The sequence below is a fragment of the Oryzias latipes genome, chromosome 24 (assembly GCF_053564925.1).
Source record: "Oryzias latipes strain Hd-rR chromosome 24, Olatipes_Hd-rR_3.1".
Taxonomy (NCBI): domain Eukaryota; kingdom Metazoa; phylum Chordata; class Actinopteri; order Beloniformes; family Adrianichthyidae; genus Oryzias; species Oryzias latipes.
Window position 1 is genome coordinate 16,844,604 of NC_136260.1, and position 16,791 is coordinate 16,861,394.

Sequence of the window (16,791 nt, forward strand, 5' to 3'; positions counted from 1 at the left end):
GCCTTCGGCCATAAGTGGCCGGGATAGGCTCCAGCAGCCCAGTGACCCCGAAAGGGACAAAACGGGTTTGGAAGATGAATGGATGAATTTATTTTTGTGTTCCATGTTAGATAGTTGTGTAAAATTTGATAAAGTTTTTTTTCTTTGCATGTTTTAACTGCTGTTTTGCCTTAAAAGAGGTTTCAAACCCACTCATGTCAGAGTGATGAAAAAATAAAAAATAAAATAACTCTTTTATTTTATGTTAACAATAATTTTACAGAACATAAAAGACTAAACTATTTTGGGTAACTGTTCAAATATTTTCCCCAATACTTTGCTTTTTATGGCTATTTATGGGGAAAAATGAAAAAGCTTTCAGAGCTTTGTCACTATATTTTATTATTTAATATTTGCTCTTCATTTACTCTTAAGTGTCTTTTTGCCATAAACGACACTCAAATATGACAATTCTTCAACTTATAATTAATTTTCCTATTATGTATCTTAATTTAAAAGCTCTACAAGACATTGTATGTAAATGAGACCCCAAATGTCAAAGGATTATTTTTTTCATAGAGAAATATTAAATAGTAGTAAAATCATTCATTCTAAATAGAAACGTAAAAAAGGTTTTTAAACATCAAATTTGAGCTGCTTTTTAAATCATCAATCTGACATGCTTGATTATATTTCTAACAGCAACACAGGAGCAGAACTTTTGGTTAGCATAAGCAGAAAGACTCATGTTTCATAGACAATCACCTGAACACGTTTCTGCTCACAGCATCCATTCCAGAACAGCAAACCAAAAAAAAAAAATACAATCAGGTTTGTGAGCAGCTACTTGATTTATTCTCCATTATATTTATTAAAGATCTTCTTTTCAAACACACTTTATTCCAAGTTCCCTTTCTTTATATCAGCACTGTAAAACTAAAACCACAGAAACATAAGCAATATCTGTGTCAATCATCTCAATTATTTAGCTTGATGCCAAAAGAAAACCAAACACAAAACTTTTTAAATTTATAAAAAAAACTGTTTTTAAAAGAAACTGACTGTTGAACTTGATAATTTTCAGCTTTTTTTTCTCCCTCTATCATTCACTCTACATATTTCCACATTAAAATCCAGCACTAATTCATGTTTGGTCCCAACAGCTTGATTCTCACCTGAACAGTCTTATTCCATGCTCACCTTTGCTCTTAAACATGCAATGAAAACGTAGCTGTAAACATCGCCCACAAACATGCATTCACACAAACTATATTTAGAGCTTTGCTAAAACTAAGAATTTTAAATTGTTAGAATTAAATTAGTGATGTTTTCACAGTAATGTCCTGAGATTAAAACCAATGAAAGTAACTGAAAAAAAAACACTTCTATTGTATTTTTTTACATTATGTAATGTTCACATAATTTCAATTATGTGATTTCTTTACTTGTAAAGTAACTAAGTAAAGAAATCACATTTGTCATATCATGCTTTGATAAGACATTCATTTTTTTCTGCTACTCTTTTTTTTTTTTTACTTTAATGACCATCAACACTTTATGCAATATTATCAGTGGAGTCTTTGATGTATATGATGGCCAACAGAGCATATTAGAGGCAAAAACTATCAAAGTTGATCATTAGTCTGTATTCTCAAGCACATGAATTATCCATGCATACACACAAGTCAAAAAGTCCCCTTTGGGACTCTTTTCAGAACAAAACATTACAAAATATGTAAGAAACTTGAATGGTTTTGAGACAAACGTTTTTTTAATTAAATGTTAAGCTTTTGTTTGGTTAAGCTCCACCCCTTCCTCAACCTTTTTGTTCTTGGCAGGCTGTTGTCCGAGAGCTTCAGCCTCCTCCATGGTGCTTGTCAGAGGTTCCCCGAGGGTTTCGGGCAGCAGCAGCGTCAGAACGCCGATGATGAACGCCAGGATTCCAACTATGAGCTATACAGACACAGTGACAATTCAAACAGGAGTCAAATTAGGATTCTGGATTACAGCTGCATCCTAATTTAATTTAAAAAGTGCGTAATTGTCTTTAAAGTCATCTTTTGATCAATTTTAGAAGCGTTCCCTGTGGTCTTTTAATTATAATTATGCCATTTCTATGACTTGTGTTGTTTTCTAGGACATAGTTTCTGTAAAGCTGCAGGACTTCTTTAGAAATTTGTCTCTTAGTTGTAAGTCTGCCCCCACTTCCCATCATCCATTTGTTTACACTCTCTTCTGCTAGCTCAAAGCCTCTTACAACCTCAACCTAACCATAACAAAGAAAATGCAATGTTAAGCGTAATTTTTGTCGCCAATAATGAGCAAAATACCACAAAGGCAAAAATACAGTTGGTCTTTAAAGAAAATATTTGCCACTAAAATGTACACATTTACAGTGTTTTTCTCCTGTAAAACCAGAAAAAATATGCTACTAATGGTATAAGCACAGACATTCACATTCTAACTACAAGTAACTACAATTGTGATGATGGTAGAATTACATAGGGTTTTCAAGTGAGTTATTATTTGTGAGGTGAAAGTTTGACCCAAAGGTAAGAATTGTTTACCTGAGGTAGATAGATCCAAACGTCTGCCAGGTAAACACAGAAAGGAGCCACAACGCTTCCAACACGACACATCATACTGCCACTTCCAACTGCAAGGGATCTGAGGAAGAAGCATATGCTTTAGGTCAGCAATTTCATGAAAAAAAAAAAATCAGTGTTCTGGCTGATACAACCTCAAACATATATAATTAGTTTAATATGATCTTAGATTCAAAACATATAAAAGCAGACAGAAATGAAGAGAGGAAAAAAAGGTTTCCTGGTTTTTATAAGGAATGGAAGAAGACAAACTACTTTTAATAACTGCAGGCTGAGATGGTTCACGAGCTGGAAAAAGCTCTTTTAAAACTCCTGTGTTTAAATAAACTTGGTGGACTTTGTTAAGGTAAATCCCGAAAAAACTGCTTCCCTGACAAAGCCAACATGACATTTGTGAAATAAACAGTTATTAAAATATATTTTGAGGAAAAAGTTGCCACCTTCTCAACCCAGAAAAAAAAAGCAATTTTCTAAGTGATGCAAGAGGAAATTAAAATGGAGAGGTGATGAATGGAGGTTCAGTTTTCCACCTTTGGAGCCTGGAAACTTTGGAGTCACTGCATCAACCATGACCAGAACCAAAGCTGCTAGATCGAACACCTTTTCAATTTTCTTAATTTTAGAATTTCAATTTGTTATCATATTTAATGTATCTGAAATTGTATTTCTTTCACCAGAAGCTGATTTTTTAGGTATATCTTTTCAATGAATGTATTGATTTTTAGTTAGTTATTTGTGGTGTACACTTTACTATATATGAAAAGTGCTATATCAATAAAGATGAATTTGATTTAATTACATCAATGAGACGAATACTCATTTTAGGACGACTTACCTGATGATAGTGGGGTAAAGTTCACAGGTGTACAGGTAGACGAGACCAAACGCAATTGCAACAGCAAACTTTCCTATCATGCTGAGGGCGACAACCAGAGACTCCAACTTCTGTAAACAAATGGTGTTGTGGGAGAAAACAGAAAGTCCTCATTGCATGTGTTGGAATGTTTCACATCTCAAACAAAACATTACATTTGATCTCTTAGTCGACATTGTGTCATAGAGGACCAAATGTAGAGCTGAAAGTCCTGTAACAGTACTTTCACAAATGTTTTTGGGAAATAATTACAGAAAAAGAAATAAAAATAAAAAGTTACTTTATAGTTATGTTTAGCTGCTAAACAACTCATAGTATCTCTTTCCGCCACCACTAGTCTGTCTCTGCAAATGGGGGTAACAGTAAGTCCCCCAGGCATAAAGTCAGAGGTTCAGTTGAGAAAAGTTTCTAATAATATTTCTGAATATCGACAAACATTTATGATAAAGATTAAATAAACCAAGCAAAGTAATACTGAATGGTGCCCACTACAGCTTGTGATGAGTGTATATATTTAAACTGCCATTTCCATTAAAAACTGTCGAAAGGCCACATGACCTCTAAGGAAAAAAGCTGTTCATCAGGTCAAAACCCATTCTACCCAACAACTTTAACGGCACTCCGCTCAAACTGACTGTTTAAAGCTAAAGGTCATATTTACTCAAACGTTCAGCTCAAGCCATTAGCTAAATGTGGGTAGGACGGGCGGTGGGGGGTGGAGTACAAGCACATGAATGAAGCAACACGTGTCATGGCATAAACACAAGACTGACAGCGCAAACTGACTGTGCAGGATCAGGAAATGTGTTAAAAATAGCCCCCACTGCATTACGGCCATTTCTGCTCCAGGTTTGACACACTTCTTAACAACCTGCTGATGCTGCATGTGTCCCGCCATGCAGTTTAAACTACAAACAGACAAATGTGAATTATTGCAAGGAAAAAAAACTATTCAAACCCTCTGTCTCAATACTACTAAGGATTTTTGTGTTTATCATTGTACGTACAGCTGGTACCACAACGATGAGGACGCAAGCAACCCCAGCCAGAATCAGAGCTGGAGCGCAGGTCTTCTTCCTTCCGATCCGGTCCATCGCAAAACAACCGACAAGATAAGAGGGGATTTCCACCGCACCTGAAAGAAACCAATCACTGCAGTGAATTTCCATCGCTTGGCAGTCTAATGTCTTGGTGATGTGGTTCAGTTCTGTATAAACATTAAGTAAATCACACAAGTCAGGATTACTTCAAAGATGAAAACAAGCTAAATGAATGAGTTTTGTCTAACAGTTATGTTACGTTCACACCGGCCTCGGCAACCCACGTTCAAGCGACCACTTTCAATGAAAAGTCTATGTGAATGTGGCTTTCTGGTTTCCACGTTCACAGGTCACTACGCAAGTTTTTAGTCAGTTTTCTGGCTCTAAGTACAAAACACAAGGCCTATGAATGCATATTGAAAGGTAAAGCAGTGGAACTTCGATTTGGTAGTCATGTATAGATGGCGTCTCTTTTCGTTCATAGAAGTGCCAACCATTTGAAAATGGATTATAGAGAGAAAAAAAAAGAATAATTGTGGTTTCATATATCGGAATCGAGCCGTGAAACAAGAATTGCAACATTTTGCACCAAGCCTCTTCACACTGTAGGTGCAGGCGCTAGTTTTGGGTAGTCACAATCCCGTGTGATCACCATCTACTGAACCTGCCCTCAAGAATATGCGTTTAATACGTTGTTGAAGGCCCGGTGTGACCGTAGCATTTAAGTTGCTGATTCTACAACACACATAAACGGTTTTTAAACTTAAGAGCTGAAAGAAGAAATAGAATTTACATTAAAAAAACACATGGGAATGCCAAATGTTCTGCAAACATAAATTCAGCATATTGGAAATTCACAATTATCCTATGTAACAGATCCAATGTGCATAATATACTGTATTAACTGATAAATATAGGCTGGTGCAAAACATTTTAATACTTTTTTCAATGACTTTATCTCTTTTTTATATTCATAAATGAATGCAAGGACAATGTTTGTTTTTTGGGGGGAGCAGAAAATGTTCAGAGACAACACATTGATGCCCTTAGAGGATGTTTGTGTTGGTGGAACGGTGAATGTTTCAGTACAATGCTTCAAATACTAAACACTTAAAAGTCCCAGGAACTTGCTGGATGCTGGATAAATATATTACAAGCTAGGAAATATACTTGTTACAGGATGAATAATCAAGAACCATGCCAACTTCTCTGCATGGAAACATGCTGATCCTACAGATGATGATGACATACATATTTAGTTCATCGTGTCTTCAGAGGAAGATGGCTTCTTTTATGCCCTATCCTGCCCAAAAGTGGGTAGAATGGGCTCCAGCAACCCCATAATCCCAAAGATAGGACCAAGTAGGTTTAGTGGATGGACGGACGGACTTCTTTTCAATAACTCACCAGCCACGAAGAGGTTCATGTACTGGTTTCCTCCAAGATTAACTGAACCCAAGGAGAAGACATAGTAGCCTAAGCTGCCGATGAACCAGATGGCCCAGACTGTGCACGTGCGGCTGGCCATCCTCCAGCTGCCAAACAGATCCAGGATGGTCAGCCTCTTCTCTGGCTGCAGAGGCTCCTCTGCCTCCTTCTGCAGCAACGCTTTATCGCACTCCATCTTCTCCGGCTCCAGCAGGTCCTCTGCTTTCAACTTGCACTCGAGCCCATTAAAGCGGCCTATTTTGTCCAGCAGGATCTGGACCTCCTGGTACCGGCCCTTGGCCATCAAGTAAAAAGGCGTCTCGGGGAACTTCCAGCAGAAGAGCAGGAAGGGGGAGGTGCAGATGGAGAGGATGATCTGGTAGATCCACCAGACTCGAACTAGGTAACCGGTGAGAGCTACCACCATGACGCCCACGGCAAATGCTGCATGCACGTGCATTGAGGTCCATGTGCGCACCTTGTTGCCCGTGAACTCTGTCACATACACAAAAACAACCACCAGATAGCCACTCGACACCTGGAAACAGGAGAGAGGAGAGAATCAGAGGGCAGGGATGCTGCATACAACAGCGAACCACAGAATGCACCCTTCCTGCTCGTTAAGTGTTTTAATAGTGGTTGTATTCTTTTTGTCCACATGCACAGCTCATGTAAGTTTTATTAACCAACGACCAAAGCGACCACAAGAATCCCCTATAAAAATGAATCTGGGTATTAAAATGTGGATCCAATAAAAACAGGACGGCAACAAAATCAGCAGCTGCTCCACTATATCTGTCAGATGTTTCTAATAATAGCCACTACTTTCAACTTTCATTGACTGGAGATTTAAAAAAAAATGTTAATTTTATTAAAAAGACAATGTTGTGCCTTTAAGTTTGAGTGCATTCACAGCCCGGGTTTAAATGTGGTTCTGGAATTGGAGCTGAGACCGATTCAGTGTTGAAAACAACAGCTGTAGCCAGGAAGGAAAAGGGGGGAGGGTCAAAGACAGGAGCAAATCTGGCTGAAGGGGCCCTTCATCCCAACGTGCAGTCTACCACTAACTCCAGAAATCCCTTTACTTTCTCCCGTAAACGTGCTCCCATTGCACATACTGTACTTGTTATGCAACTTCCTGTACATGACAGATGCAGGTCAGTCATAACTGCTGCCTTTTAACAAGCAAATTATTCATGTTTTTTTTAGCTGTTGCACAGGAGCTGGACCAGACCTCTGAGGCTAATTTCCTCCTTAGGATGAAATGTTGGAAGTTGGCAGACGGCACTGGCAACATCCCACTCTGATCATCTTTTGATTTATTTTAAAGGATTATGCCATTTTTAGCCTTTTCTAGGACATAGTTTCTGCAGAGCAGCAAAAATTGCTCAGTAAGCCGTGCTCTCCTTCTGACTTACAGCCACAACCTAACATTAGCAATATTGGAGCTTCTATGTCACACAAGTTTTTTCAAACTGCATTTTTCCATCTGTTCCTTGTTCACGACGACTTGGGGAAAAAAACTCTTTATTTTCTTTATGGCATGAGAAAAGTGCCACAACAACATGTTAAAAACACGTCAACACAATTTTAATCAGAGTATGGGCTTTATGTCCACAAAGGTGGCTTTAGAGCTACTAAACCGTGGTAAATATTGCATAGCGGATAATTAAAAACATCAAGATCTTTCCATAAACATAGCAGCTTTAAATGCCTTTTTGGAAATAAAAACAGTCTTTTTTTAAAAGTGTCTAAATAAAAACAGAAGTGACCTATGATTAGGTAGAACTTATTTTCTTCTTTTTTTTTTGCAGCTACAACAAGAACCTCCATGACTAAAGGGCTACTTTGTAGACAAACAGCTACAACTTTGGCACTTTTTATTAGCTGGATGAAAGCTGAACTAGCTTTGGCCAAAAGAGACAGCCGCATGCATGCACTCCCACGCACCCTGAACTCACCATCGCCAGTAGAAAACGCAGCACCACAAAGATGTAGTAGTTTCCAGAGAAGGCAACAGATACTCCGAGAGCAAACTGACAGAGGCTGGTGAACATCATAATTCTCACACGTCCAACTCTGGGGAAACGACAGATGAAGAGGAGGAGTAGTACAGACAGAAAAGGAGGAAAAGAAAATAATTGATAAATAATAAATAATTGGAAAGAAATTGTCAAAAAGTATTTGAAGTTGTTAAAAACAGATGCCCCAAGCTGGTTACGAATAGAAGCATAAAAGTTAATTTTCTGTTTAAAAAAATACAAATACGAATTGCATGTCTGAGTAGAAAGTGCTGTTGATTATTTAGATCTTAAAAGTTACTCAGGGGTGTAATGGTACACGTAGTTGGATCAAATCGTCCCAGTATGGATATTTCGGTTTGGATCACTTTGTACCGTTTTGTTTTTTTTGTTTGTTTGTTTGTTTGTTTATTTTTCCCCCCCAAATCTACTAACTTTGCGTCGAGGCCAGTTTCTGGCGAGATGCTCAATGGAGTCTGTGCTCGCACGCGTTTAGGAAAGAGGGGGGGCAGAGCGTGGCAGCGCAAGAGTGTGTGTGTGAGTGCACGTTCAGGGTGTGCTGCTCAGTTTGCCGGCACAGTAATAAAAACGGTTTCCTCTAAAAGAAGAGAGACTGGTTCTTTTGTTTAACCCGCTCTGGAGGCTCTGAGGGTCCGAACGGGGAAGTGACCCCCGAAGGAAGATCCGCCTTCAGCCCTGGAGAGGACCTCCCCTGTGTTTTCCGACGTCGGTCAGAAACCTCATTGCAGTTCAGGTTCAACAGCTATTAGGTGACAGAGATGACAGTGAGCATGTCAACAGTATCATGCGGACGCGAGGCTAGAACTGGAGACACCCCCCCCCCAAATCTCCTCACGCTCTCCTGTGGGGGAACACTTTGGATTTGTTTGGATGAAAGGAAAAGACAAATCGAATAAATTGTGTTGTGTTTCGACATTTTATTGTACACGTATGCCACAGATAACACATCTAATCTGTTAACGCACATAAAACGGCATCCTCCCACTGTGAAAATCGGGTCTACAAGAAAAAAATGTCTGCAAGGTCAAATGGTTTTTTTTGTCAGGCCAGTGTTAATTATCCAAAGTTTTTGGTTCCTGACAGCTAATAGTTGAATTATTTTATATAGCAGATCACCTACATATGTTAATTTTATTATTGTTATATAAAACAAATAAATGCATATTGCAAGAAATTGTTTTCTGCCTCTTTTGTACCAAAAAAATACTGAATATGTATCGAACCGAGCCCTATGAGATTATGAACCGAACCGAACTGAGATTTTAGTGTACCGTTACACCCCTGGTAAAATTCATCATTCAGTTATGTCCTTGTATTTCATATTTAAAGGTCCCCAGTTTGGGAACTCAAAATTGCAGTTTATGAAATCATTTTGCTAAAATGAGTCCCAATTCCAACTCAAATGTGGATCAAAACAGAGCAAAATTAAATCTGTTCTGTGCTCCTCAGCTTGATGCAAACTGAGCTGGAATAAAACCATTTTGCAGAGATGTGCAAGGACACACAATGTCTTTTTTGGAAAGGTCTAAGTCGTACCCTTGCTGAACTTTGACCTCTGTGCAAAGCTAGTTCATACATCTTTGGAACCTTTCAATTCACCAACAAGAACCAAATGTTACACCAGGTTAGATTAATATGAATACTTCAAATTTGGGGGATATTTATGAGCATTTTTGGAAATATTATTTTATTATTTAGCAACTGTTTACTGAAATCTCTCCTTGTTTTACCAAATCTGCAAACATCCTGATCTTTTATCTCCCTAAAACTACAAAAGTAAATTCTTTTTCTTACAGATTTAAAACTTGGTTATTTAAGGGTAATCGTACATACTGTAGCACTCATTGCATCTTTTCCGGTTCTGCAATTTTTCCTTCTCTTATTCATGGTTTTATTCAACGTCATTCCTTTTGGAGAATAAAATCATTCTAATCCTCGGCAACATCAGGCACAGCACTCTTTGTTACCAGTTCCCAATGGGAGGTACTAGCATGGGTGTCATTTTGAGCCCTTAAGTTCTCAAGTTTTCAAGTTTATAATTTATGTTTTACATGTATTTTAATTCAGCTGTATGACTTGTGTTTTGTTTATTGTTGTGGGTTTTTGGACCTCAAATGTGGAAGAAAAATTTCTATTCTATTTTTACCTGTCAGCAATGTCCCCAAACATCACCGCCCCTATCAGCACCCCCATCATGAACGTGGGCTGGCACAGCTTGGCCAGCCACTCCCTTTCACACACCAGGTCCCAGTCTGTCACGATGCTCTGCTGCACCTCTGTGTGGTCAAAGACAAAGTTCCCATGGCAGCCGCTCACAGTTCTGTTGCCGGTAAAGTCATAGGTGAAGTTTTTGGGGTTGATGCGCAGAGCGCTTTGGCAGCGGCTGAGCTCCCACTGCTCCCCCGCGGACGTCCTCACCACCAAAGGTCCTTTCCCTGAGAAGACAGGCAGGACTTCCCCTAGGCCAGAGCTTGTTAGGTTACCATACAGAACATCTGTGATGTTCTCAGGAACTCCACACACAAAGTTTGGAGTCTCCACAAGGAAAACAGAGGCCAGGTAGTGAATTCCACAGGCGATGGCCTGGAAGACTGCTGCAAAGTACAGACACGCCTGAAATCTGAAAGGTAAATTCCATCAAAATTTTAAAAAAAAATCCTCTTTTTAAACACAAATCTTTAAAAATAATCACCTTATAAAGTTTTTTTTAAAGCAAATATTTTTTAAATGATTTGTACCCACACCATCTGATCTATTTACTAGTCCAGATATTAAAAACACCGATTTGAAAGAGATTTTAAATAAAGATTGTGGATAAAAAACAAAATTAGAATCAAAGTAAAAAACGAAACACATTTCCGCCCCATTTGTTTATTTTTAAAATCATCTTTAAACTGTTGTTATTTCTTTATTTATGTATTCATTTTTAGACGTTTAACAAAGTTATTTTCTCACTTCATTGTAACTGGTTAGGATGCAAACAATTGGTTGCTTTCTCCGAACAATTAAAGATTTATTTATTTTTTTAAGTTTAAACAATTAACGAAAGTGAAAAGCTAAAACAAACAGTCAAAGGTCTCCTGGTCTGGTTACCTTTGGAAATGTCCGAGCTCGTCGAAAATTCTCTCCACGCTCATTTTCCCTGACGGCGTTGCGTCTCCCTGTGCGCCTTCCCCTGGCGGACAGCTGATTCAGGCGCGCTCCCGCTCCAAGTGACGATGAAGCGCCACCGTGCGCGGTTACGCGCGAGCGCGAGCACGCACGGAACTTCCAACAATAATACGAGAGAGAGGGAAAAAAGGTTCTGGCCTTCCTGAGGTTTTGACAGCAGGATCCGAGGTCGGCAGTTACAAGTTACATGTACTCCAGTAACTTTTTGTAAATATTATACCTGAGGTTTGTAATGAATCATGTTGGTCAAGTTACTTCTAAACTGTAAGATCACTGAATTGTCGAAAAAAAAATGTTAACCAATCATTTAACTTGGATTACTGTCTCAACTTTGTTACATGATGTGTTTTAAGTTACTTTAAGTGTCTTTTTAGGCTACATTTAGTGTAATCCATGCAGTATATAATATAAAATATGCTGGTAAGTCATACTGTAATTAGATAGGTTAAAAACACAGAGCACAATGGGAGGAACAACTCACTGCTTTAATCAATTTTGTCCATTAAAATTAAAAAGGGACTGTTTATTTTAGAAAAAGAGAAATCAAAGACCGAATGCTACCTAGTAAAAATGAGTTAGAATTGTTACATTTATCCTACAACAACACAAGGACTAGGATTTGTTGGTAATACATGTCTTACTGAACATGTAATGGGTATTAAAAAAGTATTTAAAAAAAGGTCTTTTAATTCCTTACGCTACCGGTACTTTATTACGGAAAAAGGCATTGTAATACATTTTCTTTAAAGGAAATTGTGTCATTTAGAGTTTGCTTTTATATTTTCTAATCAGTTTTTGAATCTTTTTTATTTTATTTGCTTTATTACCTTTTTTATATGTTTGTTGTTTGTAATTGCTTGAAATAAATCATCCATCCAGTCCAACCAAATGCTCTTGTAAAGAGCTTTTACTAATCTGGAATTGAACAACATTTTTTTTTTTTTTTTTGTAATTTTGTTTTTACCAGTGACATCATAAACCAAAGTATTATCAGAAAGACTGTACAAGTAAGGTAAATGTACATTTTTAATCATTTTTTGTTTATTTGAAAGTAAATCAATTTCTACCCTTTTTTCTTGAGCTGATCCAAAATGTTCTAAATGACAAAAGTTGACTTTGTTTTATCCCATCACTTGATTATTTACTTTAACTTGAATCAATATTTAAAGGACCTAGTTGTTGGGGGGGTTTCAGTTATTTTGTAGTACTACTAATCATTAAATATCCATTCTGATAAAGCAATGTTTTAAACAACCTCAAAATTATTTTTAAAAATTCCATATTTTAGTTCTTTCCATGAGTCAGTCTGTGATTAATTTCTATGACTTGATGGTTAATTGTGTTCAATGTACAAATTTATTGTTAAAGTTTTTCTGGCTCTGTCATTTAAAAAAAACGACACAAATCACAATCCATATTATGATTTTGATCAAAATTCAGGCAACATTTTTTTAAACAAATTTACAACTTCATTCATATTTTTGGCTTATTTTCCTATAGTAAATTTGATAATTAGACCTCAGTTGTGTATCATTTTATTTCTGTAGTAGACAATTCTAGCATTAAGATGTAGATTATAAGTGTGTGCACATTTGTTAGATTTCTAAAAAAAAGTTTTTTAGATTTAAACAAACTCTTGCAGATGTCATGCACCAAAAAGGAGCTTCTTGACTTTATAAAGACTCATTCACAGCCTGTCAAGAGCTGCTAAAAATATGATTGGCATTTACAACATAACTGCAATAAACAGTTTATTATTATTAAAAGCTCATCGGTGATCTCTAACGCCACATGAACAGATTACTTGCGCGACCATTTTTTCCTTTTTTCCAAAGTTCGTCTGTAAGATCCTTCATTTCCTGAAACCAGTTCTCTGCATCAGAAATTATATTTTCACTGCCTTGAAATAGACCGAGTGCTAAAAGAAGTTCATACTTTTGAAATTTTTTGTCTTAAAATTAAAAGATAAAGTTGTCAATTTGAAATGTGCTGCAGTTTTTAGTGTTTCTGACTCCATAAAATCCAGAAGTAGCCTTGTATTTGGAACCTAAATCCTTTACAGACACTCACTTGTTTTTACGAATCAGCTAAACATGCAATATTTCAGCTGATTCACTTCAAGAACAAACATTACAGCTCTGAATAATGATTAATATGTTCAGCAGATGAGGCTGTATTTACTCACTCTAACTTGCTGCATCTGGAAGCAGCAGGATCACTGATAATACAGCAGAGCTTGCAAGCAGCCTCTCAACTCCACCTCCTCAGTTATGCCTATAAAGAGAAAAAAAAAGTTATTGTGGAGACATTGTCATTCATTTTAATATGCACTTTTGTCTGCCACATCATGCAGCTCTTGTTGAAGCATGAACCAAATAAGCTAATTAATAAACTGATTATGATTCCTTGTAGTTATGTTTGAGTTTATACATTTTGTAGCTCATGTTTGAATGATGTTCTTCATTTATTTGCAGTTTTTTTTTTACTTCTAAACCCTTCTTTAAATTCTTGAAACCCTGATATGTCAAGTACAAAGCACATTTTACTTCTTGTATTTTGATAAATTAAAAAGTAATAAAAAAAGAGCATCTACTTAAAAAATAAAAGCGCATACTCAGCTGTCTGACTACTCAAATCCACTGCACCTTATCTAATTTTGAAAATATTTTCTTTTTTTCGAAACCTGACAGGTCAGAGTCCTGAGAGATGTTTGTTTGTGATTTTCGTGCTCTCTCAGGAGTTTTCCAGGCGAACAGAAGAGATTTAAAAATATCAAATTTGAGCTGATGATTGTCTGTGTGACACTGTGATAAACTGATCATCTGTGCATGATGTCACACATCTCTCATGTGATGACAGATGAAGTTTGTTACAGACAGACAAAAAAAGGGATAAGGCATCAAATCAATGCAGACTATTTCTGTGTGACGGTTAATATCCAGACCTTAGACATTTAAGCAATTGTGTGAACAGATGCCCATAAACCCCTGAAAGAATCAGTTAAATTAGTAAAAAAAAAAAAAAAATGCCTCAAAATCAACATGAAAGACTGATAGCTTTATGATGGAAAAAATAAAACAAGTTTTAATTTATAAGCTATAAACGTTCTTTTAAAGTCATTCGTTTGTCACATTTAATACAAAACAGGCAAAAAAGGTTATAATAAAGAATTTGCGAAATTCTGTCCAAGTCAGTGTCATGGTGTTCATTTACACTGTGTCCATTCACTGTTCGGACTGAGCATCTGTTTGAGTGTAGAATCTAGGGTCCGATCTGAAGGTAAACAGACTCTAACCTTCACCTATTCCTGTCACAGCTGGTCGTTTCCCTCCAGACCCCCATTATCCCAGTCAGCACACTTACTGGCCATAAAAAGCACACAGCTCTGCTGAACGCCAAGACTCACTCGGGTCCAGTTCAGTCCAGATTCATTCCGTGTCATGAAAGGTGAAAACGAGACTGTATCAAGACCGGTTTGACATTTAATCTGCTGAAAGACTTAAAGCCTTTCGCTTCTCATTCTAAGGCTGTTATGTCTGGATGAAGATCAAAACACCAAAAATTATGTTGAGTTTTCATGAGCTCTTACAAAGGGGAGGGAAAGAAAAAGAGGAAGCAGTGGGATACAAACAGATTCCACGTGGCAACATATTGATGCCAAATGACAGATCGTTGCAACATATGTGACGCCATCCACAAAGAAACCCCCTTTAGTGTTCTGCTGCTCTTGTGTGAACATGAGGGGCTATTGATTTGTTTCTTTTATTGTCACTATTCAGTACAAACATGTATTTTTCCTCAATGTTTTCATAACTTTATTATCTATATTAATGTCATTTGTAGATGATCATACTGGCCCAAAGAGCCTTGTCCAAAAGAGCAGTTAATTCCAAAAATCGGATGCAATACTCCTCAAAACCACTAGATGGCATTGTGGATTTTTGTGACATAAATGAAGGCTCCATTTGTGAGGATTTTCTGTAACATTCAAAGAAAACCAACATTAAAAAAAACATTTTCAGTTTTAATCACTGTGAGCATCAAATATCTCCAAACATGAAAACAGATCAAAAAGTGATAATGATTTGCAAGAGAAGAAAAAATTATTTCTGCCGCTATTTTAGCTCAAGTTCTTTCTTTTTTTTCAGCGCCGCATAACTTTACAATCATGCACAATTTTTCGCAGTCACTGTTACCAAAAGTCACAAGAAACAAGTTTTTGTGTGTCTGTGTGATTTTTCCGAATATTTTAAACTAAAATAAGTGACTATATTGAAATCTGACATTAAAAGTCAAGAGAATGCACACCCCGTTTGCTTTTTGTGCAATAATAAGAAGACCCAGAGTTCACAAACACTCTTATCTAGCACCCATTTGGTCAATTTGGGAAATAGATTACCTTCTTTTCTTTTAACATGTTACACAGTGTAAAAGGTGTCTGTCTAATTAAAGTTCTTCCATGACCTGTGGTTCCTGAGACCCATGTGGCCCTTTTACTCCTCCATGGTGGCTTTCTGCTTACAGTAAAATACAAAGTTTTAAGTTTTTAAAAATTAATCTAAACCTCTAAAATACACAACTAGTAGATGGTTTGAAAAAAATGCAGTTGAAGTCACTTAATTAGCTCTAAATTCTTTTTGGTTTGTTGTATTTATGAATTTCTGGTAGAGATGCACCACAAATGGTAAAATAAAGCGTTTTTTAAATCACTGCTGACATCACACTACCTTCTACTAATCTGCTGCATTGAGAGGATTCTACGAGACACAGAGTCTGTTTTATGTTGAAAGGAAGTCATGTCAACTGCTGTCAAAAGTTAGAACCTATTTGGGGCATAATGGGTTGTGGTAGGCGAGAATTTGACCCGAATGGCCCTTAAAGTGTTGAAGGTCTCAGGCCCCTGGTCCATAGTAAAGTTTGTTTCTTAGTTCAGTGGAATTAAGCGTAAATGTAAAAACAATGAAAACGTTTTTTCATGTAACCACTAGGTGACAATAGAGAGCTATTTGCAAGTCAACTTTTGAAGTAGAACAACTTCATGGTGCTGGATTTTTCTGAGGATTTTACACAAAAGAAAACTATAAGCGTGGGCGTTTCTCTGTTAAGTCTTTTCTAATTCGATTTTCAATCTCAAATCCCAACAGCACATGAAAAAAGCAGGAAAAGAAACTGTAAACAATGTTTGCCAATGAAGAAATGAAGATTTGACATTTCACAGACAAACTGGTCACTTTTGAGGCAATAAGAGATACTCAGACACACACACTCACATACCCCTCTAATTTCATGTTTTTATTATTGTTTTTTGAGCAGTAAAATTGCTTAAAAAGATTAATAAATAAATAAAACAGACAGAAAAAGTTAGGAAGACACATCAGAGCATCTGTAAGCATCATATTTTTGATGCTTAAAGATGCTTTGTTTTTGAAACAAAAACTTCATCCTGAACGTGTGAGGAATGCTGCGTACGCTGAGTTGTCGTGTTGAATGAGAGAACAAAACATGAGCTGGCCCATTTCTGGACTCACAGAGTAACCTGAGATGTGTTTGAAAGGGAGGAGCAAACCCTGAAGAAAGGGGGCAGAGCAACAGTGTGTGTGTGTCCATGTGAGTCTGATGGAAAGAACAAGGGAAGCGCATGAAAGGGGCGT

At 37.1% G+C, this 16,791-nt stretch overlaps 1 protein-coding gene across 1 annotated transcript; it reads right to left on the reverse strand.

The window, feature by feature from the left end:
* Positions 1 to 811: 811 nt before the first annotated feature.
* On the reverse strand, positions 812 to 11,232 carry slc22a16 (solute carrier family 22 member 16). The gene is made up of 8 exons (XM_004083492.4): positions 11,063 to 11,232; positions 10,116 to 10,589; positions 7,889 to 8,006; positions 5,907 to 6,465; positions 4,467 to 4,594; positions 3,421 to 3,530; positions 2,547 to 2,646; positions 812 to 1,932 (listed from the first exon to the last, which is right to left on the reverse strand). Exons 1-8 carry the CDS (start codon positions 11,104 to 11,106, stop codon positions 1,762 to 1,764), a joined length of 1,704 nt encoding a protein of 567 aa, XP_004083540.1. The 5' UTR covers positions 11,107 to 11,232; the 3' UTR covers positions 812 to 1,761.
* Between the last annotated feature and the right edge of the window lie 5,559 nt (positions 11,233 to 16,791).